This window comes from Eretmochelys imbricata, chromosome 1, assembly GCF_965152235.1.
Source record: "Eretmochelys imbricata isolate rEreImb1 chromosome 1, rEreImb1.hap1, whole genome shotgun sequence".
Classification (NCBI taxonomy): Eukaryota; Metazoa; Chordata; order Testudines; family Cheloniidae; genus Eretmochelys; species Eretmochelys imbricata.
Genome location: NC_135572.1, coordinates 1082857 through 1110819, shown reverse-complemented (window position 1 = coordinate 1110819; position 27963 = coordinate 1082857). Strand labels below are relative to the sequence as shown.

The following is a 27963-nucleotide window of genomic DNA, read 5'->3' as shown; positions in this document are numbered from 1 at the left end:
ACGTGCACCTTCACGGAGGTATCCGTATGGGCCAATACCATGTGCGGGCTGGAGTATTTTGGCTGAAGTACCCCGGGGTTGTATGTTCTTACCGTGACCTAATCTCCCTCCTGTACGTCCATCCAGGAGAGAGTCTCTGGAGGGTCCTGGGCTTCTTGTCGGTCTTGGAGAGTTAGTAGTAGGGGGTACAAGACTTCATTTAGACCTTTGATATATTCCTGTGTTGTGTCAGCCATCAGGGTGAGGGGAGTCGGGACTACACTTCCTTCCCCCAGTGACATGGTCATTCCAGTCAGGAGTTCGAAGGGTGAAACTCCTGTACTAGTGCTAGGGGTCGCCCTCATGGAAAGAAGGGCGGCAGGTAGTCGTGCTGCCCAGTTGGTTCCCTAAGAATAGTGTCCTCAGAAAGAGGTCACTGGTGAGGTTCCCCTGTAGTTGGCGTCAAAGTAGCAGGATTAAGAAGATTAAAGTGTGCAATTGTAATGTGTGGTGTCAAGGTTCCTTCCCCACTCTGAACTCTGGGGTACAGATGTGGGGACCTGCATGAAAACCTCCTAAGTTTATTCCTACCAGCTTAGGTTAAAACTTCCCCAAGGTACAAACTTTTACCTTTTGTTCTTGGGCCTTATGCGCCCACCACCAAAGTGTTCCACAAAGAACAGGGAAAGAGCCCACTAGGAAATGTCTTTTCCCCAAAAATCCCCCCAAGCCCTACACCCCCTTTCCTGGGGAAGGCTTGATAAAAATCCTCACCAATTTGTACAGGTGAACACAGACCCAAACCCTTGGATCTTAAGAACAATGAAAAAGCAATCAGGTTCTTAACAGAAGAATTTTAATTAAAGAAAAGGTAAAAGAATCACCTCTGAAATCAGGATGGTGAATACCTTACAGGGTAATTAGATTCAAAACATAGAGAATCCTTCTTGGCAAAACCTTAAGTTACAAAAAGACACAAAAACAGGAATATACATTCCATTCAGCACAATTTATTTCATCAGCCATTTAAACGAAACAGAATCTAACACATATCTAACTAGATCGTTTACTAACTTTTCACAGGAGTTCTGACCTGCATTCCTGCTCTGGTCCCCACAAAAGCATCACACACACAGACAGGACCCTTTGTTTTTCCCCCCGCTCCAGATTTTAAAGTATCTTGTCTCCTCATTGGTCATTTTGGTCAGGTGTCAGCAAGGTTATCTTAGCTTCTTAACCCTTTACAAGTGAAAGGGTTTTGCTTCTGGCCAGGAGGGATTTTATAGCACTGTATGCAGAAAGGTGGTTACCCTTCCCTTTATATTTATGACATGTGGACTTAAGAGGGTGCGCTCCCACAAGGAAGCAGTATGCCTTGCTGAAGCAAAGAGTGAATAATGTCACCTACCACATCCATGTCCTCAGGCTTAAGCGGGTATTGCTTGGTAGGTGGAGGGAGTTGACTGGTAACCTGGATGGCTGGGCAGAGATAAGCAGGCATCAAACTGCAAGACAGGTTATTCTCTGCCCAAACAGAGGGGAACCTAGAACATAATTATTGAAAAAGGCTAGAGGTGTTCCAAGTGAGAGCCATGGATTTGGCAGTTGCAACAGAAGAGAGAAATTTATCATTACGGAGAGGAATGATATGAGTATGCGTTAAGTTTATCAGGAAGGTAACTGTACTCCGAGCACGGTTAAGAGTCGCTGCAAGATCGCAGAGTGCGTCCATGCCCAAAATAGTCCCCAGTTACTGGCTCTGTTCCCCAAGGTGGTTGGACGGCTTCCTTAAAGTCAGTGCAGGCACGAGTCATGTTATTTTCTGATTCAAATTTGGTGGAGGCCGAAGTGCTGTTCTGGTGCTCTTCTCAGGGGATCTTGACCCATGAAGGGTTGGGGCATTTAGCTGTAGCTAGGGTATGAAGATCTCTGGGATGTTAAGTATAGGTGGTAACCATCTGACTTATTTTTTTCCAGAATACCAAATTTGGGTCTTTGGGCTTTAGATCAGGGAGAAGTGTCAGTAAGCCCCTGTGCTGAGGGGAGTGTAATTATAAGTATTCTGAGCCACTCTGTTATCTGCTGGCCCTGACCACCCTGTGGTGACCTGGAGAGGGGCCAGGGGAGCTCTAGCACTTAATTCTTGGTCAGAAGGAGACGGAGGGGGAGGAACCCTGATGTCCCCTGTGTGTGCCAGGTTCCAATCCTGGTTTTGTTTTTCAAGGTGTTTCCAGTTGATCTCGTTTTGGTCTTTATCAGTATCGTGCCTGAACCAGAGTCACTAAAATTACCCTTCTGTTGTCTGCGAGCAGCGATACGGCATGTAGAGGAGCTGATTTGTTTTTCTTTTTCCTTTTAGAGCCTTGTTCTCTGCTTGAAGCTCACGTAGTATGTGGTTTAAATCTATCTTTTGCTTCAGCTCTAATGTAAGAGTCTTTTGGAACCTTTCCAATTCCCGTAACTTCCTTTCATATTCACAGTACAGTATCACAATTCCTTTCTCTAACCTTCCTTTGGTCTGACCAGACCACCACAACACACTATCCTTCACACTCATACCCGCCTTCCATCCACCCTTTGCCATCGTCTTTGAAACCTTCCCATGTTTTCCTCCTATAAAATCAAGGATTCTCCCTCCCGTAGAGGGTAGCACTGATACACCCTGGGGCAAGTCATATGACATTGTTACCCAGCTTCCTGAAACCCACTCAAGTGGCATTTCAGGAGAACTGACCGAGCACACCCTTGTACTCAGCACAAATGAAACACACTTTGGTGCTCAGTACTCGGTATTGCAGCTTTCGCTTACAGTGATCCCTGCAACCCAATCCCATGCAGTCCTCTTGTCTGTGCTTCCTAGATGTGGTTCGTATTAAAAAAAGGGCTCTGAAGGGGTGTCTTGGGAAGTCCCAAACCAAGGTGTGCTCTAGAGGTGGTAAGTGAAAGAGTACTCACCTCTATCCCTGGTTGTGATAAACGCTCTAAGGATTCCCGATCACATCCTGCTAACTGCACCAAGCTATGAAGCAAAGAGATTCTTTTTCCCAAGAATCAGGCAGGCACAGACAATACTGAAGGGGGTTTATTCACAGGACCAGGAAGACTGATAAATAGATTTACCTTGTTCTTACAGAGACAAACATTGTTTCAGAGGCAGAGAACGCACGTAACATGACAGCGACAGGAACGGAACATACGCATCAAACTGTTTTGATTCCATCAATTCTTCATGACTACCTTAAGGCGAAGGAGTCAGGTGGAGGTGAGTGTTTACAGATATCCAGAGGACTGCAAAGGTAGGGTTTGTTCTGTTCTAAGAGCCAAATTACTGGGCGGACATTTGACCATATAAGTTTATCGAGTGTTTACAGTTGTCAATGTCCTTGGGCTTCCGGTGTTTCTGCTTGTTAGTGAAGGGGGTTTCTGTCTCACTGCTAACTGAATTTTAACTCTTGCCTAACGCAATCCATACTTTTTTAACTTGCTGGCAAGAATACTGTGGGAGTCCGTATCAAAAGCTTTGCTAAAGTCAAGATAAATCATAGCTATCGCTTTCCACATATCTACAGAGCCAATTATGTCATCATAGAAGGCAATCAGGTTGGTCGGGCATGACTTGCCTCTGGGGAATCCACATTGATTGTTCCTGATCACTTTCCTCTCCTCCAAGTGCTTTAAAATGGATTCCTTGAAGACCTGCTCCGTGATTTTGCCAGGGACTGAAGTGAGGCTGACAGATTTGTAGTTCCCCAGGTTCTCTTTCTTTCCTTTTTTAAATATAAGCACTATATTTCTCTCATTCCAGTCATAGAATCATAGAATATCAGGGTTGGAAGGGACCTCAGGAGGTCATTGAGTCCAACCCCCTGCTCAAAGCAGGACCAATCCCCAAATAAATCATCCCAGCCAGGGCTTTGTCAAGCCTGACCTTAAAAACTTCTAAGGAAGGAGATTCCACCACCTCCCTAGATAAAGCATTCCAGTGTTTCACCACCCTCCTAGTGAAAAAGGTTTTTCCTAATATCCAACCTAAACCTCCCCCACTGCAATTTGAGACCATTGCTCCTCGTTCTGTCATCAGCTACCACTGAGAACAGTCTAGATCCATCCTCTTTGGAACCCCCTATCAGGTAGTTGAAAGGAGCTATCAAATCCCCCATCATTCTTCTCTTCTGCAGACTAAACAATCCCAGTTCCCTCTGCCTTTCCTCATAAGTCATATGTTCCAGTCCCCTAATCATTTTTGTTGCCCTCGGCCGGATGTTTTCCAATTTTTCCTCATCCTTCTTGTAGTGTGGGGACCAAAACTGGACACAGTACTCCAGATGAGGCCTCACCAATGTCAAATAGAGGGGAACAATCACGTCCCTCGATCTGCTGGCAATGCCCCTACTTATACAGCCCAAAATGCCATGGGCCTTCTTGGCAAAAAGGGCACACTGCTGACTCATATCCAGCTTCTCGTCCACTGTAACGCCAGGTACTTTTCTGCAGAACTGCTGCCTAGCCATTCGGTCCCTAGTCTGTAGCAGTGCATGGGGTTCTTCCGACCTAAGTGCAGGACTCGGCACTTGAACCCCATCAGATTTCTTTTGGCCCAATCCTCCAATTTGTCTAAGACCCTCTGTATCCTATCCCTACCCTCCAGTGTATCTACTTCTCCCAGTTTAGTGTCATCTGCAAACTTGCTGAGGGTGCAATCCACACCATCCTCCAGATTATTTATGAAGATATTGAACGAAACCGGCCCCAGGACCGACCCTTGGGGCACTCCACTTGATACCGGCTGCCAACTAGACATGGAGCCATTGATCACTACATGTTGAGCCCGACAATCTAGACAATTTTCTACCCACCTTATAGTCCATTCATCCAGCCCATACTTCTTTAACTTGCTGGCAAGAATACTGTGGGAGACCGTGTCAAAAGCTTTGCTAAAGTCAAGGAACAACATGTCCACTGCTTTCCCTTCAGCCACAGAGCCAGTTATCTCATCATAGAAGGCAATTAGATTAGTCAGGCATGACTTGCCCTTGGTGAATCCATGCTGACTGTTCCCGATCACTTTCCTCTCCTCTAAGTGCTTCAGGATTGATTCCTTGAGGACCTGCTCCATGATTTTTCCAGGGACTGAGGTGAGGCTGACTGGCCTGTAGTTCCCAGGATCCTCCTTCTTCCCTTTTTTAAAGATTGGCACTACATTAGCCTTTTTCCAGTCATCCGGGTCTTCCCCCAATCTCCATGAGTTTTCAAAGATAATGGCCAATGGCTCTGCAATCACACCCTCCAACTCCTTTAGCACTCTCGGATGCAGTGCATGCGGCCCCATGGCCTTGTGCTCGTCCAGCTTTTCTAAATAGTCCCGAACCACTTCTTCCTTCACAGAGGGTTGGTCACCTCCTCCCCATGCTGTGCTGCCCAGTGCAGCAGTCTCGGAGCTGACCTTGTTCGCGAAGACAGAGGCAAAAAAAGCGTTGAGTACATTAGCTTTTTCCACATCCTCTCTCACTAGGTTGCCTCCCTCTTTCAGTAAGGGGCCCACACTTTCCTTGACTTTCTTCTTATTGCTAACAATAAGTCGTCCGGGACCTCCCCCAATTGCCATGAGTTTTCAAAGATAATGGCCAATGGCTCTGCAATCACATCAGCCTACTCCCTCAGCACCCTTGAATGCATTAGATCTCTACCCATGGACTTGTGCATGTCCAGCTTTTTTAAAAAGAAAAGGAGTACTTGTGGCAACTTGGAGACAAACAAATTTATTTGAGCATAAGTTTTCGTGAGCTACAGCTCACTTCATCAGATGCATTCAGTGGAAAATACAGTGGGGAGATTTATATACATAGAGAACATGAAACAATGGGTGTTACCATACACACTGTGAGGATAGTGATCACTTAAGATGAGCTAATACCAGCAGGAGAGTGGCGGGGGGGAGAAAACCTTTTGTAGTGATAATCAAGGGGGGCCATTTCCAGCAGTTGACAAGAACGTCTGAGGAAGAGTGGGAGGGGGTGAATAAACATGTGGAAATAGTTTTACTTTGTGTAATGACCCAACCACTCCCAGTCTCTATTCAAGCCTAAGTTAATTGTATCCAGTTTGCAAATTAATTCCAATTCAGCAGTCTCTCATTGGAGTCTGTTTTTGAAGTTTTTTTGTTGAAGAATTGTCACTTTTAGGTCTGTAATCAAGTGACCAGAGAGATTGAAGTGTTCTCCAACTGGTTTATGAATGTTATAGTTCTTGACATCTGATGTGTGCCCATTTATTCTTTTACATAGAGACAGTCCAGTTTGACCAACGTACATGGCAGAGGGGCATTGCTGGCACATGATGGCATATATCACATTGGTAGATGTGCAGGTGAATGAGCCTCTCACCATCAACCTCAGCCTGGGCCAGTCCACACAAGAGATCCACTTCCTGGACACTATGGTGCTAATAAGCGATGGTCACATAAACACCACTCTATACCGGAAACCTATTGACCGCTATTCCTACCTACATGCCTCCAGCTTTCACCCAAATCACACCACACGATCCATTGTCTACAGCCAAGCTCTAAGATACAACCGCATTTGCTCCAACCCCTCAGATAGAGACAAACACCTCCAGGATCTCTGTTAAGAGTTCTTACAACTACAATACCCACCTGGAGAAGTGAAGAAACAGATTGACAGAGCCAGAAGAGTTCCCAGAAGTCACCTACTATAGGACAGGCCCAACAAAGAAAATAACAGAACGCCACTAGCCATCACCTTCAAACCCCAACTAAAACCTCTCCAGTGCATCATCAAGGATCTACAGCCTATCCTGAAGGACGATCCCTCACTCTCACAGACCTTGGGAGACAGGCCAGTCCTCGCTTACAGACAGCCCACAAAACCTGAAGCAAATACTCAGCAGCAACTACACACCACACAATAAAACACTAACCCAGGAACCAATCCCTGCTTCAAACCCCGTTGCCAACTCTGTCCACATAACTATTCAGGGGACACCATCGTAGGACCTAACCACACCAGCCACACTATCGGGGCTCGTTCACCTGCACATCTATCAATGTGATCTATGCCGTCATGTGCCAGCAATGCCCGTCTGCCATGTACATTGGCCAAACTGGACAGTCTCTACACAAAAGAATAAATGGTCACAAATCAGACATCAAGAATTGTAACATTAAAAAACCAGTAGGAGAACACTTCAATCTCCCTGGACACTCAATACAGACTTAAAAGTGGCAATTCTTCAACAAAAAGCTTCAAAACAGACTTCAGTGAGAAACTGCAGAACTGGAATTAATTTGCAAACTGGACACCATCAAATTAGGCCTGAATGAAGACTGGGAGTGGATGGGTCACCTCAAAAAGCAAGTTTCCCTCTGCTGATACTCACACCTTGTCAACTGCTGGAAATGGGCAATGTCCACCTGGATTTCATTGGCCTGTTTAGCACTACAAAATTAATTTTCCCTCTCTTGATATTCACCCCTTCTTGTCAACTGTTGAGACTCGGCCACTTCCACCTAAATTGAATTGGCCTCGTTAGCACCGACCCCCTGTCACGTAGTCACTGGGCGATGCTCTGGAACTACTCCATACGAAGCCATTCAGGACTGTCTCCATACAAAGCCTGAAGACTGTCTCCAGGGCAAGAAGCTTACGCAGCTTCGACCTTCCTGGGTCTGACCTCGGAGCATTCAGCATCCTCTGCCCCTCCGTGCGCTTCCCACAGCGAGTCCGCCCAAGCGGGGTCCTGGGGAAGCCAGAGGGTCCTGCCCCCCAACTCTGCAGTCAGACGTGACTCTCAGACAGCCAGTAAAACAGAAGGTTTACTAGATGACAGGAACACGGTCTAACACAGAGCTTTTAGGTACAGAGAACAGGACCCCTCATTCCGGTCCATCTTGAGGCCAGGGAGGCCAGAGCCCCGTCTGGGCTCCCCCTCCATTTCCCCAGCCAGCTCCAAAAGGAAACTCTCTCCAGCCCCTCCTCTGGCCTTTGTCTCTCTCCCGGGCCAGGAGGCCACCTGATCTCTTTGTTCTCCAACCCCTTCAGTTGGCACCTTTGCAGAGGAGGGGCCCAGGCCATCAGGAGCCAGGAGACAGGGTGTCGGCCATTCTCTGTGCAGACACCATCCCACTGGCCCTCTAGGGCCCTGCAATGATTGCACCCCCTTATCGCACCACCTAGATACTTAAGAAATGCCTAGGGGCAACTGAGGCATCCACACAGTATTCAAAGAAAACATTAAGAACATTCCCACTTTGTCACACCCCCACACTGGCTAAGGCACATCTTTTCATGTGCTGTAATATTTATACTGCTTACTGTATTTTTCACTCCATGCATCTGATGAAGTGGGTTTTAGCCCATGAAAGCTTTTGCCCAAATAAATGTATTCATCTCTAAGGTGCCACAAGGACTTCTCGTTGTTTTTGCTGATACAGTCTAACACGGCTACCCCTCTGAAGTATGATGATCGTTATTGATGAGAATGACTGATCTCTGATTCCTTAGCCACAGTCCAGTAAGGCTGCAGAAAGTGTTCGTATCTCCCTTTAGTCATCTATCTCCAGATCTGTCTGTCTACTATCTACCTATCCATCCTGGGCATTTACAGGGTTTCAGACCCTGTGGAGACCTAGGCATTATCCCTAGTTTTCTTCCTAATAGACTATAATTTTTAAATATACACAAACTATCAGAGCAGCCAATTCCTCTCTGACTCAGCGGAGAGCCCAAGAGTTCTCATCTCCCTTTGGGAAGGTCCCTTAATTACTGTTTACTCCTAAAATTGGATAAATAGCACAGAAGAGCAGACAGCCCTGTCTCCAGCCTGTTTACATCCAGCTGCAGATTCCCCACTAGACGCTGAGTGTTCCCCACTGGGATTGCACAGAGCTCTATTATAAATGATGCACACCCCTGTGTCGTCTCTCGGCGTGGGATGCTGCTGCAGAGGCTGGGGTGAGAGCGATGTGGGACACGGCTACCTGAGGGGGATTCCCAGAAAAGACGCTTCCATCTCAGGATCCAGGTACCATCTCTTGCTGAGGAGCTCACCTGGTAGACAAACCGAGTGCAGCGTGGCCATGATGGGAGAAAGAATAGGTCTGGGGTCCTTTCCGATCTGCACAGCCAGTAAACATGCCAGGGCCCTTGCCACAGGGGATGAATTTGCTCCAGTATCACTGGCCAAAATGTCCCTCCTTGCTGTGCACCCCCGCCCTCCCCGGCTGATGGCCTCCAGCCCTGAGGTGGCTGCATTTCAGTGGCACAGGGGCTCCTTCAGGAGGAAACGTGTCAGTAGATGGACAGTACAAGGCCAAATTCTGAGGCCGTGGCCCATGATTTGCTCAGACTCCACTGAGATAAAACTCCCCTTGAAATAAAAATTGATTAAAGACCTCAGGAGCCAGCTGTGTTAATGCACAAACACCGTCACCTCCTGCTCTTTCATCTCAGGGCTCTGGCTGTTAACGGGTGGCGCTGTTACCTGACTTTTATCTGCTGGAAAGCATGGAGGTGCTAGGGCTCCCCACTGGAAAAATTATAACAATTTTTCAACATGGGCAAGACATCGCCTCTCCTAGCTTCATTCGAGAAGTCGGCTGAGCTGTTACGGCTGAAAACTTCAGAAAACAATTCAGCCGGCAGCAGACACCCAGGGTGGGAAATATCACTTCAAACGCTTAAAGATTGGCAAACTTATAAGCAAATGAATCTTAAGGTCTTCTAATGGAAGGTGTCAGACAGACTTAACTTACCGTGGTGCCACCAGCACCACCGACAATGGCCCATCCGTTTGTGAATCCCATTCAGCTGAGCTCTGTGCTCCAGTAACGTATGTGGAAAGGAGTTCCACAGGCCAACAATGGATTATGTAAACAATTTTCTTTTCTCCATGTTATATGTTCAGATTTTCAATGTAATTGAATATTCCCTTGCTGCTACGCTGGGCATCACAAAATGGGGAAGAGATGGCCAGCCCTCTGTGGAGATAGAGGTGGTTAGGGACTATTTAGAAAAGCTGGACGTGCACAAGTCCATGGGGCCGGACGAGTTGCATCCGAGAGTGCTGAAGGAATTGGCGGCTGTGATTGCAGAGCCATTGGCCGTTATCTTTGAAAACTCGTGGCGAACCGGGGAAGTCCCGGATGACTGGAAAAAGGCTAATGTAGTGCCAATCTTTAAAAAAGGGAAGAAGGAGGATCCTGGGAACTACAGGCCAGTCAGCCTCACCTCAGTCCCTGGAAAAATCATGGAGCAGGTCCTCAAAGAATCAATCTTGAAGTACTTGCATGAGAGGAAAGTGATCAGGAACAGCCAGCATGGATTCACCAAGGGAAGGTCATGCCTGACTAATCTAATCGCCTTTTATCATGAGATTACTGGTTCTGTGGATGAAGGGAAAGCAGTGGATGTATTGTTTCTTGACTTTAGCAAAGCTTTTGACACGGTCTCCCACAGTATTCTTGTCAGCAAGTTAAGGAAGTATGGGCTGGATGAATGCACTATAGGGTGGGTAGAAAGCTGGCTAGATTGTCGGGCTCAACGGGTAGTGATCAATGGCTCCATGTCTAGTTGGCAGCCGGTGTCAAGTGGAGTGCCCCAGGGGTCGGTCCTGGGGCCGGTTTTGTTCAATATCTTCATAAATGATCTGGAGGATGGTGTGGATTGCACTCTCAGCAAATTTGCGGACGATACTAAACTGGGAGGAGTGGTAGATACGCTGGAGGGGAGGGATAGGATACAGAAGGACCTAGACAAATTGGAGGATTGGGCCAAAAGAAATCTGATGAGGTTCAATAAGGATAAGTGCAGGGTCCTGCACTTAGGACGGAAGAATCCAATGCACCGCTACAGACTAGGGACCGAATGGCTAGGCAGCAGTTCTGCGGAAAAGGACCTAGGGGTGACAGTGGACGAGAAGCTGGATATGAGTCAGCAGTGTGCCCTTGTTGCCAAGAAGGCCAATGGCATTTTGGGATGTATACGTAGGGGCATAGCGAGCAGATCGAGGGACGTGATCGTCCCCCTCTATTCGACATTGGTGAGGCCTCATCTGGAGTACTGTGTCCAGTTTTGGGCCCCACACTACAAGAAGGATGTGGATAAATTGGAGAGAGTCCAGCGAAGGGCAACAAAAATGATTAGGGGTCTAGAACACATGACTTATGAGGAGAGGCTGAGGGAGCTGGGATTGTTTAGCCTGCAGAAGAGAAGAATGAGGGGGGATTTGATAGCTGCTTTCAACTACCTGAAAGGGGGTTCCAAAGAGGATGGCTCTAGACTGTTCTCAATGGTAGCAGATGACAGAACGAGGAGTAATGGCCTCAAGTTGCAGTGGGGGAGGTTTAGATTGGATATTAGGAAAAACTTTTTCACTAAGAGGGTGGTGAAACACTGGAATGCGTTGCCTAGGGAGGTGGTGGAATCTCCTTCCTTAGAAGTTTTTAAGGTCAGGCTTGACAAAGCCCTGGCTGGGATGATTTAACTGGGAATTGGTCCTGCTTCGAGCAGGGGGTTGGACTAGATGACCTTCAGGGGTCCCTTCCAACCCTGATATTCTATGATTCTATGATTCTATGATTCTATGTTCACATATTGTGAGACAGAGTAAATATAAATGTCTGATCTTTATCTTTTCTTTATCAATAGATTCATAGGGTTCAACATCAGAAGGCAGCATTAGATCATCCTGTCTGACCACCTGTATAACACAGGCCAAGAAATTTTACCCAATTACCCCATGCGGAGCTCAATAACTTGTGTCTGACTAAGGCCTGTTCTACACTAGGATTTTACATTGTAGAATTACAGAGCTCCAGGTTGAGAAGGGACCTCAAGGTACATCTAGTCTAACTCCCTGCCATGATGCAGAATTTGTTTTGTTTAAACCATCCAGGAGAGATGACTCTCCAGCCTCCTTCAGAGAACCTCCAGCGAAGGAGCTTCCACGACCTCCCAAGGCGTCTGTTTCACTGTCCTCCTGTTCTAACGGTTAGGAAATTCTTCCTGAGATTTCATCTAAATCTGCTCTGCTGGAGTTTGAACCCATCGCCTCTTGTCCTGCCAACTGTAGTCAGACAGAACAACTTTTGTCCATCTTTTCTATGGCAGCCTTTCAAGGATCTGAAGACTGCCGTCATGTCCCTCCTCAATCTGCTCTTTTCCAAACTAAACATAGTTCCTTCAGCCTTTGCTCATTTGGTTTGTAGTCCATCCCTTGGATCTTCTTCGTCTGTCGCCTCTGGATCCTTTCCAGGTTCTCTACATCCTTCCTATACACTGGTGACCCAAACTGGACGCAATGCTCCAGCTGAGGCGTAACCAGCCCTGAGTAGAGGAATCTTATCACCTCGGGTGAGTTACATGCTGTGCCTTTGTTAATGCGACCCACAACAGCATTTTCTTCCTTTGCAATAGCAAAAAAATCCACACACCAGAGAGAAGTCGCTGTATCAACCTAACCCTGATGTGGACAGCATGAGGTTGATGGGAGAATTCTTCCATCAGCCTAGTTACCACCTCTTGGGGAGGCGGATTACCTGTGCTGGTGGGAGAACCTCTGCCGTCGGTGTAAATAGTGTCAAAACAGAAACACTAAGGCAGTGCTGCTGTAGCATTTTAAGTGTAGAGAAGCCATCAAGCAGATCTTCCAGAAAAGCGTCCAGTCTGGAGCCCCAGACGTGCAGAGTTGTAGAATCCACCACTACCCTTCGCAGTTTGTTTCAATGGTTAATCACCCTCACTGCTAAATATTTGGCCCTGTTTTCCTGCTGGAATTTGTCTGCTTTCAGCTTCCAGCCATTGGGTCTTGCTCTGCCTTTCTCTGCTTCACCAATGTTTTTCACCCCATAAAAGTCTCTGCTTGATCGTCTTTTCGATAAATTAAATATGTGATGCCCTTTAAGTCTCTCACTGTCTGGTATTTTCTCCATCCTCCAATCATTTCTGTGGCTCTTTTCTGCACCCTCTCCAATTTTTCAACATCCTTTTTGCAATGTGGACCCCAGAAGTGGACACAGTCGCTTTCACCAATGCCCTGTGTAGAGGTAAAATCCTTCCTCTGCTCCAACTCACCACTCCCCTGTTTACGCATCCAAGGATCACAGCAGCCCTTTTGGCCACAGCATCGCACTGGGAGCTCACGATGAGCTGGTTTCCACAATGACCCCTAATGACCTTTTCAGGGTCCCTGCGTTCCATGATACAGTGCCCTAGTCTGTGGGTCAGGCCTGCATTGCCTGTTCCAAGAGAATAACTTTTCATGTGGCTATATTAAAAAAATGTTTTTGTATGGACCCAGCTCTCCAAACACTTCACATCAGCCAGTGTGCCTGCCCTGGGCTCCTCATTGTAACCACTCTGCCAACCTTTGGGTCATCCGCAGATTTTATCTGCAGTGATTTTCTATTTGCTGCCAGATCATTGATGAAAATATTGAATAGCATCAGGCCTAGAACTGATCCCTGCAGAACCCCACTAGAAAGACCCCGTTTCGCCGCCACTGACAATGGCTTTCGGAGATCTGTCAGTTAGCCAGTTTTTAATCCGCTTTACAGGTGCTCTACTGATATTGCAGACTGTTCATTTTTCATATGAGTGTTTTCCCTGCTGAATCCCATGTCTCAGAGAAATTGAAGTTTCTTGCATCTGTGCAGTTCCCTTGACCAGCCAAACGTCCACTCTCATTAAAGGATGAAATCAGTTGTATTTGACAAGAACTCTTTTCCATAAACCATCTTGGTGACTGGCGTTAATTATATTCCTCAACTTTTTTTGAACTAATCTGACACCAGCTTTTCCAGTGTTTCCTAATTTATAAAATCTTTTTTTTTAAATTTCCCTTTATTTTTTACATAATTTTCATTTAAGACAGAACTGCCCTGTATCTCCCCCTCCCCCTGCCATTTTTTTGGCTCTGCTGCTGACAGGTCATGTACTTCTACTTCCACATGAGGTGTGTGGGTGATCCGTCAGTTTGTAACTCTGGTGTTCATAACTCTAAGGTTCTACTAAAAGGAGAAGGAGTACTAGTGGCAGCTTAGAGACTAACCAATTTATTTGAGCATAAGCTCCGATGAAGTGAGCTGTAGCTCACAAAAGCTTATGCTCAAATAAATTGGTCAGTCTCTAAGGTGCCACTAGTACTCCTTTTCTTTTTGCGGATACAGACTAACACGGCTGCTACTCTGAAACCTAAGGTTCTACTGTGGAGGCTGTTTAACATCCTCCTTGGCAGCTAATGGGCTGGAGACTATTCCATCTCCTCATGTGATAGGAGTACCTCCTACTGCCTCTTTCCCAGTGCAGAACAAACCTATTTCTTCAACACATCTATGTTTTCTGCACATTAAGAAGTTTCCTTTCTCTCTCTAGCAATTGGCTTAAACCTTTCCTAGGATTTCTTTTGGTCTTGACATACTTGTTATCCTTTGTCCTGCCAATCATGGATTTTTCCCTGATGTCTTTAACATACCGTATCAATTTTCATGACTTCCCATTTGTGTTGCCTGCTTCCTATTTTCCCTTTTTACCCCTTTGTATCTGTTGCTTTTCCCCACATAATTGCTGCCTTCACTTTGCCACTGAACTCGGTTTTGAGCCAAAGTTCTCCACTTCCTAGATTGTGGAATCGTGACTTTTTAGCTATTCAATAAACTCTTCTTAAAGAACTCCTGAGTTTCATTCCCATTTTTCGGTCTAATATTTTCCTCCCAATCAGTTTTCTCGATAATTCTCTTCAGCTTTGGGGAATTAGCGCTTTTGAAGCACTAAGTATCTATAGATATTACTGGTTGGGAACTGTTCTCTGTTTGTCCAAATAAATGTAATCAGTTCCATTCTTTATATTCCTTTCTTCTATCATCTGCCCCCTTCTTTGTATCTTCTCTAAACAAAATAGTTCTAGCCTTTTCAGGTTGTCCACACATGGCAGCTTTCCCCATTCTCAGAGCCTGTCTCAAAAATCCCCTTTATAATGCTGTATGCGTTTTAGAGAATTTTTTGAGGGTGACCAAACCTGAGCACATATCCAGAGCTGGTTATTCTCCATCCCATTTCTTAGGCATCCGAACATTGTCTTTGATTTGTCCACTACTGCAAATGAGAAGGTGTTTCCACTGAGCTGCTTTCAATGACGCCAGGGTCTTTTCCCTGAGGTGTGTTAGAATCATTGAATCGTAGAATCATAGGGTTGGAAGGGACCTCGGGAGGACATCTAGTCCAACCCCTTGCTCAAAAGCAGGACCAATCCCCAACTCGCTGGGTGTTCTAGTTGGGATGTTTCCCCCGGCACATGTCTTGGCAAAGGTTTGGGGGTTTTTACACGCTCAGATTTTGAGTAACTGGTTGAATGGGGAACTCCCTATAGCATGGGCTTCCTAGCCTGGCTTTCATTGCATTAAGGAACAATGCTGGATAACCAGTATCCACACTTGCGTTTCCTGCTGGTGCCTAGTAAGGTTCCCACACCACAACATGTAGAATTATTGACACATGGAGAACCATCAACTATGGAATTGGCATTAGTAGGGTCAGTTGTTCATAATTCATTTCTCTGAGTAATGAAAATGTCATTTTTCAGTGTGTGAAAAGTGAACAATCTGCTTCACCCATGAGAACAGCCCCCAGTAGTACATGTAATGTCTCATACTAACATTGTCTCTCCACCCAGGCATTTGTACTGTGACCATCACGCTAGAGCCTGGGCACATGCAGGAAGTCTGGGGAATGTGCGGTACATGCAGGAGACACCGTTCTGCCTCAGAGTTGGACACCTTCTCCTCTACTCCATGTCAGATTTCAACACAACCGACTTCACCAACCCCTCCACCTTCATCCTGCTGGGCATTCCTGGCCTGGAAACAGCCCACGTCTGGATCTCCATCCCCTTCTGCACCATGTACTCCATTGCCGTCTTGGGGAACTTCACCATCCTGTTCATTGTGAAGACGAAGCCAAGCCTCCATACGCCCATGTACTATTTCCTCTGCATGCTGGCTGTCAGCGACCTGGTCATATCTACGTCCATTGTGCCCAAAATGCTGAGCATCTTCTGGTTCAATTCCAGGGAAATAGATTTCAGTGCCTGCCTCACCCAGATGTACTTCGTTCACTGCTTCTTAGTGATGGACTCTGGGAACCTCGTGGCCATGGCTTTGGATAGGTATGTGGCCATCTGTGATCCCCTGAGATATTCCACCATCCTGACAAAGCCCGTGGTGGCCATGATTGGCCTGGCCGTGGTGCTGCGTGGTGGCATGCTCATACTGCCCTATCCCTTCCTGGCAAGGCAGTGGCCGTATTGCAGAACCACCATCATCCCCCACACGTACTGTGAGCACATGGCCGTGGTGAAGCTGGCCTGTGCCGACATCCGCATCAGTAGTTATTATAGCCTCTCTGTGGCATTCTTGGTGATGGGTCTGGATGTCTTTTTTATCGCTGTGTCCTATATCCAGATCCTCAGAGCCATCTTCAGTCTCCCCACAAAGAACGCTCGGCTCAAGACTTTTGGGACCTGCAGCTCCCACCTCTGTGTCATTTTAGTCTCTTACATCCCCGCTCTCTTCTCCTCCTTGACGCACCGGTTTGGCCACAATGTGGCCCTGCATTTCCACATTCTCATGGCCAATGTGTACCTCCTGGTGCCCGCCATGCTGCACCCCATCATCTACGGGATGAGGACCAAACAAATCCGGGATAGGCTGCTCCAGCTACTTACTCATAAAGGAACCTAAAGTTTTCTCTTTGTGCTCTGGCTCTCAAACCGAGCTCTGTGCAGAGCTGGCAGGTGACATGGTGCTGGGCCCTCTTCCCTGAATCACTTACTGAACAGTCAAAGAGACATTAAATCCTTTCCTGACCTTACTGTGCTGATTCCACATGACAAACCGGGGAATAAGTCTATGTACAATTCAGTGGGTTGCTACCTCTCTAACTGCTGGTAACTGGATCCTCGTAACCCTACCCCTTCCCCCACCTCTTCTGCCAAGCCTCTGACCCTGCTTCACCTCTTCCCCCCAGGGTCCCGCCCATGTCACTTGCTCCTCTGTTCCTCTCCCCCTGTCACTTGCAAGATCATTTCCACCTCCCTCCCCTACCCCAGCTTACAGGGGAGCATTTCAGATTTTGGTGGGGGTAACCATGATTCCAAGGGCTACTTAGGTCTTGAAAGCTCTAGTTTTTTGGCAGATGATTTAGCAATTAGCTGACAGGAGCACTGTATCTAATTCTGATATAAAAGAAAGAAACTTACATAAGTATTAGGCCCACTTAGCTCTAATACTAACATGTTCTGACATCTTGTGCCAAGTTATTTAAGGGACACTGGTTAGGTTTAAAATATTACTGTATATTCTTACGTTGTTACTAACTCTGCAGAGAGAGAGAGACCCCAGCAGGACTCCTGGGTTCTATCTCAGCTCTGGGAAGGGAGTGGGATCTGGTGCATTACAGCAGGGTGGGGGGGAATAGATACATCTAGGGTCTCTATAAGAACATCAGAATATCCATACCGGGTCAGACCAATTGTCCTCCTAGACCAATATCCTGTCTCCTGACAGTGGCCAATGTCAGGGGCCCCAGAGGGAATGACCAGAACAGGGAATCATCAAGTGATCCATCCCCTGCTGCCCTCTCTCAGATTCTGGCAAACAGAGGCTAGGGACACCATTCCTGCCCATCCTGGATAATAGCTATTGATTGACCTATCCCCCATGAATGTATCTAGCTCTTATTGGAACCATGTTATTGTTTTGGCCTTCACAATTTCCCCTGGAAAAGAGTTCCACAGGTTGACTGTAAAGAAATACTTCCTTTTGTTTCAGAGGAACAGCCGTGTTAGTCTGTATTCGCAAAAAGAAAAGGAGGACTAGTGGCACCTTAGAGACTAACCAATTTATTTGAGCATAAGCTTTCGTGAGCTACAGCTCGCTTCATCGGATGCATACTGTGGAAAGTACAGAAGATCTTTTTATGTACACAAACCATGAAAAAATGGGTGTTTACCACTACAAAAGGTTTTCTCTCCCCCCACCCCACTCTCCTGCTGGTAATAGCTTATCTAAAGTGATCACTCTCCTTACAATGTGTATGATAATCAAGTTGGGACATTTCCGGCACAAATCCAGGTTTTCTTCCCACCCTCACCCCCCACAAACCAACTCTCCTGTTGGTAATAGCTTATTTCCCCTTGTTTTTTCCTAACCCCCGACCCTCCGTCCTCAGACGTTCTTGTTAAACTCTGGATTTGTGCTGGAAATGGCCCACCATGATTTGATAGACCTCTGTCATATCCCCGCTTAGTTGTCTCTTTTCCAAGCTGAAAAGTCCCAGTCTTATTAATCTCTCCTCATATGAAGCTGTTCCATACCCCTCATCATTTCTGTTGCCCTTCTCTGTACCTTTCTGCACACAGCATTCAAGGTGTGGGCCTACCAGAGATTAATATAGAGGCATAATATGATATTTTCTGTTTTATAATCTCTCCCTTTCTTTATGATTCCCAACATTCTGTTCGTTTGATTGCGCTGCACATTGAGCAGATGGTTTAACCCTATTAACACACAATAGGTTGTATGAACTCTTTGTATCCTTATGTCTTTGGGCTTTTCCTGAACTCTTCGCTCATGCTCCTTATACCAGGGGACAGTATAGTAGTAGGATTTTATGTTTGCATTTTATATAAATTAAAGCAAAAAATAAAGAATATTATCATAGCATGAATTAAATGTGTGTGTGTCCCCACAGAAAATGCTCTAAGTGCATTAAGTGCAGTAACTCGGCGGAGCGCTTCCACAGTACCGAGGCTAGAGTCGACTTCCGGAGCGTTGCACTGTGGGTAGCTATCCCACAGTTCCCGCAGTCTCCACTGCCCATTGGAATTCTGGGTTGAGATCCCAATGCCTGATGGGGCTAAAACATTGTCGCGTGTGGTTCTGGGTACATATCGTCAGGCCCCCCTTCCCTCCCTCCCTCCGTGAAAGCAAGGGCAGACAATCGTTTCACACCTTTTTTCCTGAGTTACCTGTGCAGATGCCATACCACAGCAAGCCTGGAGTCCGCTCAGCTCACCGTCACCGTATGTCACCTGGGTGCTGGCAGACGCGGTACAGCATTGCTACACAGCAGCAGCAACCCATTGCCTTCTGGCAGCAGACGGTGCAATACGACAGGTAGCCATCCTCGTCGTGTCCGAGGTGCTCCTGGCCACGTCGGCTGGGAGCACCTGGGCAGACATGGGCGCAGGGACTAAATTTGGAGTGACTTGACCAGGTCATTCTCTTTAGTCCTGCAGTCAGTCCTATTGAACCGTCTTATGGTGAGCAGGCAGGCGATATGGATTGCTAGCAGTCGTACTGTACCATCTTCTGCCGGGCAGGCAAGAGATGAGGATGGCTAGCAGTCGTATTGTACCATCTTCCGCCAGGCAGGCAAGAGATGAGGATGACATGCAGTCCTTCTGCACCGTCTGCTGCCAGCCAAAGACGTAAAAGATAGATGGAGTGGATCAAAACAAGAAATAGACCAGGTTTGTTTTGTACTCATTTGCCTCCTCCCCCGTCTAGGGGACTCATTCCTCTAGGTCACACTGCGGTCACTCACAGAGAAGGTACAGCGAGGTAAATCTAGCCATGTATCAATCAGAGGCCAGACTAACCTCCTTGTTCCAATAAGAACAATAATTTAGGTGCACCATTTCTTATTGGAACCCTCCGTGAAGTCCTGCCTGAAATACTCCTTGATGTAAAGCCACCCCCTTTGTTGATTTTAGCTCCCTGAAGCCAACCGTGTAAGCCGTGTTGTCAGTCGCCCCTACCTCTGTCAGAGCAACGGCAGACAATCGTTCCGCGCCTTTTTTCTGTGCGGACGCCATACCAAGGCAAGCAAGGAGGCCTCTCAGCTCACTTTGGCAATTAGGAGCACATTAAACACCACACACATTATCCAGCAGTATATGCAGCACCAGAACCTGGCAGAGCGATACCGGGCGAGGAGATACCGGGCGAGGAGGCGACGTCAGCGCGGTCACATGAGTGATCAGGACATGGACACAGATTTCTCTGAAAGCATGGGCCCTGCCAATGCATTCATCATGGTGTTAATGGGGCAGGTTCATGCTGTGGAACGCCGATTCTGGGCTCGGGAAACAAGCACAGACTGGTGGGACCGCATAGTGTTGCAGGTCTGGGACGATTGCCAGTGGCTGCGAAACTTTCGCATGTGTAAGGGCACTTTCATGGAACTTTGTGACTTGTTTTCCCCTGCCCTGAGGCGCATGAATACCAAGATGAGAGCAGCCCTCACAGCTGAGAAGCAAGTGGCGATAGTCCTGTGGAAGCTTGTAATGCCAGACAGCTACTGGTCAGTCGGGAATCAATTTGGAGTGGGCAAATCTACTGTTGGGGCTGCTGTGATGCAAGTAGCCCACACAATCAAAGATCTGCTGATATCAAGGGTAGTGACCCTGGGAAATGTGCAGGTCATGGTGGATGGCTTTGCTGTAATGGGATTCCCTAACTGTGGTGGAGCCATAGACGGAACCCATATTCCTGTCTTGGCACCAGAGCACCAAGCCGGCGAGTACATAAACCGCAAGGGGTACTTTTCAATAGTGCTGCAAGCTCTGGTGGATCACAAGGGACGTTTCACCAATGTCAACGTGGGATGGCCGGGAAAGGTACATGACGCTTGCATCTTCAGGAACTCTGGTCTGTTTCAAAAGCTGCAGGAAGGGACTTTATTCCCAGACCAGAAAATAACTGTTGGGGATGTTGAAATGCCTATATGTATCCTTGGGGACCCAGCCTACCCCTTAATGCCATGGCTCATGAAGCCGTACACAGGCAGCCTGGACAGTAGTCAGGAGCTGTTCAACTACAGGCTGAGCAAGTGCAGAATGGTGGTAGAATGTGCATTTGGACATTTAAAGGCGCGCTGGTGCAGTTTACTGACTTGCTTAGACCTCAGCGAAACCAATATTCCCACTGTTATTACTGCTTGCTGTGTGCTCCACAATATCTGTGAGAGTAAGGGGGAGACGTTTATGGTGGGGTGGGAGGTTGAGGCAAATCGCCTGGCTGCTGGTTACATGCAGCCAGACACCAGGGCGGTTAGAAGAGCACAGGAGGGCGCGGTGCGCATCAGAGAAGCTTTGAAAACCAGTTTCATGACTGGCCAGGCTACGGTGTGAAAGTTCTCTTTGTTTCTCCTTGATGAAAACCCCCCGCCCCTTGGTTCACTCTACTTCCCTGTAAGCTAACCACCCTCCCCTCCTCCCTTTGATCACCGCTTGCAGGGGCAATAAAGTCATTGTTGCTTCACATTCATGCATTCTTTACTCATTCATCACACAAATAGGGGGATGACTACCAAGGTAGCCCAGGAGGGGTGGTGGAGGAAGGAAGGAAAATGCCACACAGCACTTCAAAAGTTTGCAACTTTAAAATTTATTGAATGCCAGCCTTCTTTTTTTTGGCCAATCCTCTGTGGCAGAGTGGCTGGTTGGCCGGTGCCCCCCCCCACCGCGTTCTTGGGTGTCTGGGTGAGGCGGCTATGGAACTTGGGGAGGAGGGCGGTTGGTTACACCGGGGCTGTAGAGGCAGTCTGTGCTCCAGCTGCCTTTGCTGCAGCTCAACCATACACTGGAGCATACTGGTTTGGTCCTGCAGCAGCCTCAGCATTGAATCCTGCCTCCTCTCATCACTCTGCCGCCACATTTGAGCTTCAGCCCTGTCTTCAGCCCGCCACTTACTCTCTTCTGCCCGCCATCTCTCCTCCCGGTCATTTTGTGCTTTCCTGCACTCTGACATTATTTGCCTCCACGCATTCGTCTGTGCTCTGTCAGTGTGGGAGGACAGCATGAGCTTGGAGAACATTTCATCTCGAGTGCGTTTTTTTTTCTTTCTAAGCTTCACTAGCCTCTGGGAAGGAGAAGATCCTGTGATCATTGAAACACATGCAGCTGGTGGAGAAAAAAAAAGGGACAGCGGTATTTAAAAAGACACATTTTATAAAACAGTGGCTACACTCTTTCAGGGTAAACCTTGCTGTTAACATTACATACATAGCACATGCTTTCGTTACAAGGTCGCATTTTGCCTCCCCCCACCGCGTGGCTAGCCCCTCAACCCTCCCCCCTCCCCGTGGCTAACAGCGGGGAACATTTCTGTTTAGCCACAGGCAAACAGCCCAGCAGGAATGGGCTCCTCTGAGTGTCCCCTGAAGAAAAGCACTCTATTTCAACCAGGTGACCATGAATTATATCTCACTCTCCTGAGGATAACACAGAGAGATAAAGAACGGATGTTGTTTGAACGCCAGCAAACTTACACTGCAATGCTTTGTTGTACAATGATTCCCGAGTACGTGTTACTGGCCTGGAGTGGTAAAGTGTCCTACCATGAAGGACGCAATAAGGCTGCCCTCCCCAGAAACCTTTTGCAAAGGCTTTGGGAGTACATCCAGGAGAGCTGCGAATGCCAGGGCAAAGTAATCCTTTCACATGCTTGCTTTTAAACCATGTATAGTATTTTAAAAGGTGCACTCACTGGAGGTCCCTTCTCCACCTGCTGGGTCCAGGAGGCAGCCTTCGATGGGTTCGGGGGGGTACTGGCTCCAGGTCCAGGGTGAGAAACAGTTCCTGGCTGTCGGGAAAACCGGTTTCTCCGCTTGCTTGCTGTGAGCTATCTACAATCTCATCATCATCATCATCTTCTTCTTCATCCCCAAAACCTGCTTCTGTATTACCTCCATCTCCATTGAAGGAGTCAAACAACACGGCTGGGGTAGTGGTGGCTGAACCTCCTAAAATGGCATGCAGCTCATCATAGAAGTGACATGTTTGGGGCTCTGACCCGGAGCGGCCGTTCGCCTCTCTGGTTTTCTGGTAGGCTTGCCTCAGCTCCTTCAGTTTCACACGGCACTGCTTCAGGTCCCTGTTATGGCCTCTGTCCTTCATGCCCTGGCAGATTTTGACAAAGGTTCTGGCATTTCGAAAACTGGAATGGAGTTCAGATAGCACGGATTCCTCTCCCCATACAGCGACCAGATCCCGTACCTCCCATTCGGTCCATGCTGGAGCTCTTTTGCGATTCTGGGACTCCATCATGGTCACCTCTGCTGATGAGCTCTGCATGGTCACCTGCAGCTTGCCACGCCGGCCAAACAGGAAATGAGATTCAAAAGTTCGCTGTTCTTTTCCTGTCTCCCTGGCCAGTGCATCTGAGTTGAGAGTGCTGTCCAGAGCTGTCACAATGGAGCACTCTGGGATAACTCCCGGAGGCCAATACCGTCGAATTGTGTCCACAGTACCCCAAATTCGAGCCAGCAAGGCCGATTTAAGCACTAATCCACTTGTCAGGGGTGGAGTAAGGAAATTGATTTTAAGAGCCCTTTAAGTCGAAATAAAGGGCTTCATTGTGTGAACGGGTGCAGGTTTACATCAATTTAATGCTGCTAAATTCGACCTAAAGTCCTAGTGTAGACCAGGGCGTAGACACATATAAGCACTAATAAGATGAACGTGTGCCAGAATGGCACCAGAACATCCCGGTACGGACACCTCCCACAGAGATAACAAGGAACAGGCAGACCCACCCTAAAGACAGGATCAAAAGGACAATATGATGGATAGACTAGTTTGTTTGAACCAACCTGTACCAGGGGAGAGGCAGCACCCTAGAGTGTAGAGGGGCTGTACCTCAATACATCATGAGTGCTGTGTAACCTGTTTGTACCTGTGTACAAGAATGCACCTCTGAGGGGTTGACTTTGTCTGGCCTAGGGAGCAGTGGAAAGTCCCGCCACTGACTAATCCGGTCCTTTGTCGGGGGGCACATATTCGTAGTATGTCCAGTAGAGTCTATAGGGAGCTATTCCTGTGCTTCGTTTGACAATAAACCTGGTCGGGTGCCTTCGTACCTTGTCGGAGTCTGTGGTCATTGGGGGTTCCCTCGGGGTCTCCTGTGTCAGCGATCTGCAGAGCCGGGGCAGCACACAGAGGGAACATGCACACAGCCGACTGTTATCATCATCGAACAAGAGCAGAGCACCACACCGGTGACGACTGACTACAGTGCTCAATCAAGAAACACTTAACTGACAATAGACCTTGAGAGACTCCAATCCACATAAGTCTTCCTGGGGATGTTCAAGATGGAATGTGGGCAATGGCTGCCACCTGGAATTGCTTGTATGACTTGTGGTTAGCCAGTGGGCTGAACCAAAGTCCTCTCTGTTTGGCTGGTTTGGTTTGCCTTAACAATAAAGAAACCCCAGCCGCAGGCTGGAACTGCCCTGCTTGAAGCAATTTGTCCTGAATTGGGTCTCTCAGTTGGGTCCCACCAGAACCAGCATCGTTACAGTGGCGTAGTCAGCAGGATCCACAGAACCAGGTCAATTAAGCTTTGGGTCAGAACCCCACGCTATCCAAATCTGAATTTTGCTAGTGAAAGTCTGGTTGGTTAAAGAGCAGTTGCAATGGGTGAACAAAGAGCATATGAGGGCCTTGGCAAAAAAGGTTTGAAAGATTTGCGTTCAGAAAGGGGATAAGCTTTAAAAAGAAAGCTACAAATCAAGGACTGAGAGATCTGTTAATGTCCAGTGATCAGAAGGCAGGAGCACAGCTCTTACCTGACACTACATAGAATATCAGGGTTGGAAGGGACCTTAGGAGGTCATCTAGTCCAACCCCCTGCAAAAAGCAGGACCAATGCCCAACTAAATCATCCCAGCCAGGGCTTTGTCAAGCCTCACCTTAAAAACCTCAAAGGAAGAAGATTCCACCATCTCCCTAGATAACGCATTCCACTGCTTCACCACCCTCCTAGTGAAAGGTTTTCCGAATATCCAACCTAAACCTTCCCCACTGCAGCTTGAGACCATTACTCCTTGTTCTGTCATCTGTTACCATTGAGAACAGTCTATATCCATCCTCCTTGGAACCTCCTTTCAGGGAGTTGAAAGCAGCTATCAAATCCCCCATCATTCTTCTCTTCCGCAGATTAAACAATCCCAGTTCCCTCAGATTCTCCTCATAAGTCATGTGTTCCAGTCCCCTAATCATTTGTGTTGCCCTCCGCTGGACTCTTTCCAATTTTTCCACATCCTTCTTGTAGTGTGGGGCCCAAAACTGGACACAGTACTCCAGATGAGGCCTCACCAATGTCAAATAGAGGGGAACGATCACATCCCTCGATCTGCTGGCAATGCCCCTACTTATACAAAATACTCTTAGCCTTCTTGGCAACAAGGGCACACTGTTGACCCATATCCAGCTTCTCGTCCACTGTAACCCCTCGGTCCTTTTCTGCAGAACTGCTGCCGAGCCATTCGGTCCCTAGTCTGTAGCGATGCATGGGATTCTTCAGAAGCAGAACAGAAGCTGCAGAAGCCATTAGAATGCAAAAGGCAGGAAATAAACTGCAACTGGAAAGGAGTACTTGTGGCACCTTAGAGACTAACCAATTTATTTGAGCATAAGCTTTCGTGAGCTACAGCTCACTTCATCGGATGCATAAAAGTGGAAAATGCAGTGAGGATGTTTTTATACACACAGACCATGAAAAAATGGGTGTTTATCACTTCAAAAGGTTTTCTCCCCACTCTCCTGCTGATAATAGCTTATCTAAAGTGATCACTCTCCTTACAATGTGTATGATAATCAAGGTGGGCCATTTCCAGCACAAATAAAGGGTTTAACAAGAACATCTGAGGAACGGGGGGTGGTAGGGGGTAGGAAAAAAAGTTACCTTGCATTATGACTTAGCCACTCCCAGTCTCTATTCAAGCCTAAGTTAATTGTACCCAATTTGCAAATGAATTCCAACAGTCTCTCGCTGGAGTCTAGTTTTGAAGTTTTTCTGTTGGTATATCGCAACTTTCATGTCTGTAATCAAGTGACCAGAGAGATTGAAGTGTTCTCTGACTGGATAATGAATGTTATAATTCTTAACATCTGATTTGTGTCCATTTATTTTTTTACGTAGAGACTGTCCAGTTTGACCAATGTACATGGCAGAGGGGCATTGCTGGCACATGATGGCATAGATCACATTGGTAGATGTGCAGGTGAATGAGCCTCTGATAGTGTGGCTGATGTTATTACGCCCTATGATGGTGTCCCCTGAATAGATTTGTGGACACAGTTGGCAACGGGCTTTGTTGCAAGGATAGGTTTCTGGGTTAGTCATTCTGTTGTGTGGTATGTAGTTGCTGGTGAGTATTTGCTCCAGGTTGGGGGCTGTCTGTAGGAAAGGACTGGCCTGTCTCCCAAGATTTGTGAGAGTGATGGGTCATCCTTCAGGATAGATGGTAGATCCTTGATGATGCGTTGGAGAGGTTTTAGTTGGGGGCTGAAGGTGACGGCTAGTGGCGTTCTGTTGTTTTCTTTGTTAGGCCTGTCCTGTAGTAGGTGACTTCTGGGAACTCTTCTGGCTCTGTCAATCTGTTTCTTCACTTCAGCAGGTGGGTATTGTAGTTGTAAGAAAGCTTGATAGAGATCTTGTAGGTGTTTGTCTCTGTCTGAGGGGTTGGAGCAAATGCGGTTGTATCACAGAGCTTGGCTGGAGACAATGGACCGTGTGGTGTGGTCTGGATGAAAGCTGGAGGCATGTAGGTAGGAATAGCGGTCAGTAGGTTTCCAGTATAGGATTGTGTTTATGTGATGATCACTTATTAGCACTGTAGTGTCCAGGAAGTGGATCTCTTGTGTGGACTGGACCAGGCTGAGGTTGATGGTGGGATGGAAATTGTTGAAATCATGGTGGAATTCCTCAAGGGCTTCTTTTCCATGGGTCCAGATGATGAAGACGTCATCAATATAGCGCAAGTAGAGTAGGGGCATTAGGGGACAGGAGCTGAGGAAGCGTTGTTCTAAGTCAGCCATAAAAATGTTGGCATACTGTGGGGCCATCCAGGTACCCATAGCAGTGCCGCTGATCTGAAGGCATACATTGTCCCCAAATGTAAAATAGTTATGGGTAAGGACAAAGTCACAAAGTTCAGCCACCAGGTTAGCCGTGACATTATCGGGGATACTGTTCCTGACGGCTTGTAGTCCATCTCTGTGTGGAATGTTGGTGTAGAGGGCTTCTACATCCATAGTGGCCAGGATGGTGTTTTCAGGAAGATCACCGATGGATTGTAGTTTCCTCAGGAAGTCAGTGGCATCTTGAAGATAGCTGGGAGTGCTGGTAGCATAGGGCCTGAGGAGGGAGCCTACATAGCCAGACAACCCTGCTGTCAGGGTGCCAATGCCTGAGATGATGGGGCGCCCAGTTTATAACAAGGTTGGTGTGTTGTATAACTCTCAGCAGCTGTCTGGGTGCAACCAAACGTACCCCTACACTGCCACCTTCTATGTAAATGCTTTTACTGTGAGTTCAGTAGAAGGTGACCCCATAAACTGCGCCAATGCTCTGTATGGACGTGGTAATGGAAAATTCATAGAGTGTGTAAAAGTCAATGGTAAAAGCTGTTTAGGACAAATTTTGGCTTCTTACATCACTCTTGTTAAAGCAGATCTTGTCAAAGAGGAAGATTACTTACCAAATCAGAGTGTGAATGTTGTAGTCCTCTGAGTTTACGGTAAGCATGCCTTTAGCCAGAATCCACCTTGAATAGAATGGTTACTAAGCATGAAGTGTAGGGAAGTTGTTGCCTAAGGATCATTTGATTGGGGAAAATATTAAAGCTTTGTTCAGTCCAGGTAGCCAGTCACAGGAAAGAAATAAACTTAAACCTGTGTCTATTATGGACAATGATTTGCCTGGGGAGGGTTTCTCCAAAAGTTTGTCTGAGGAAAAGAACTGTTTGTCTGTGAATGAAGTTTCTGAAGGTCTGTCTAACGTCTCAGAAGTGAATCTGGAATTAGATCAAGCACAGAAAGAACTCATTGGTCAGGACAATGTTTCTCAGGAGCAGATTAAAGTGGATGGTCAAGGCTAAAGCCCTAACTGAGGAAGGAAAG

The 27963-nt window shown here is 47.2% G+C and overlaps 1 protein-coding gene across 1 annotated transcript; it reads left to right on the top strand.

Moving 5' to 3' along the window:
* The first annotated feature begins 15733 nt into the window (after positions 1 to 15733).
* Positions 15734 to 16732, top strand: LOC144277465 (olfactory receptor 52R1-like). The gene has a single exon (XM_077838225.1). It carries the CDS (start codon positions 15734 to 15736, stop codon positions 16730 to 16732), a length of 999 nt encoding a protein of 332 aa, XP_077694351.1.
* The last annotated feature ends 11231 nt before the right edge of the window (positions 16733 to 27963 follow it).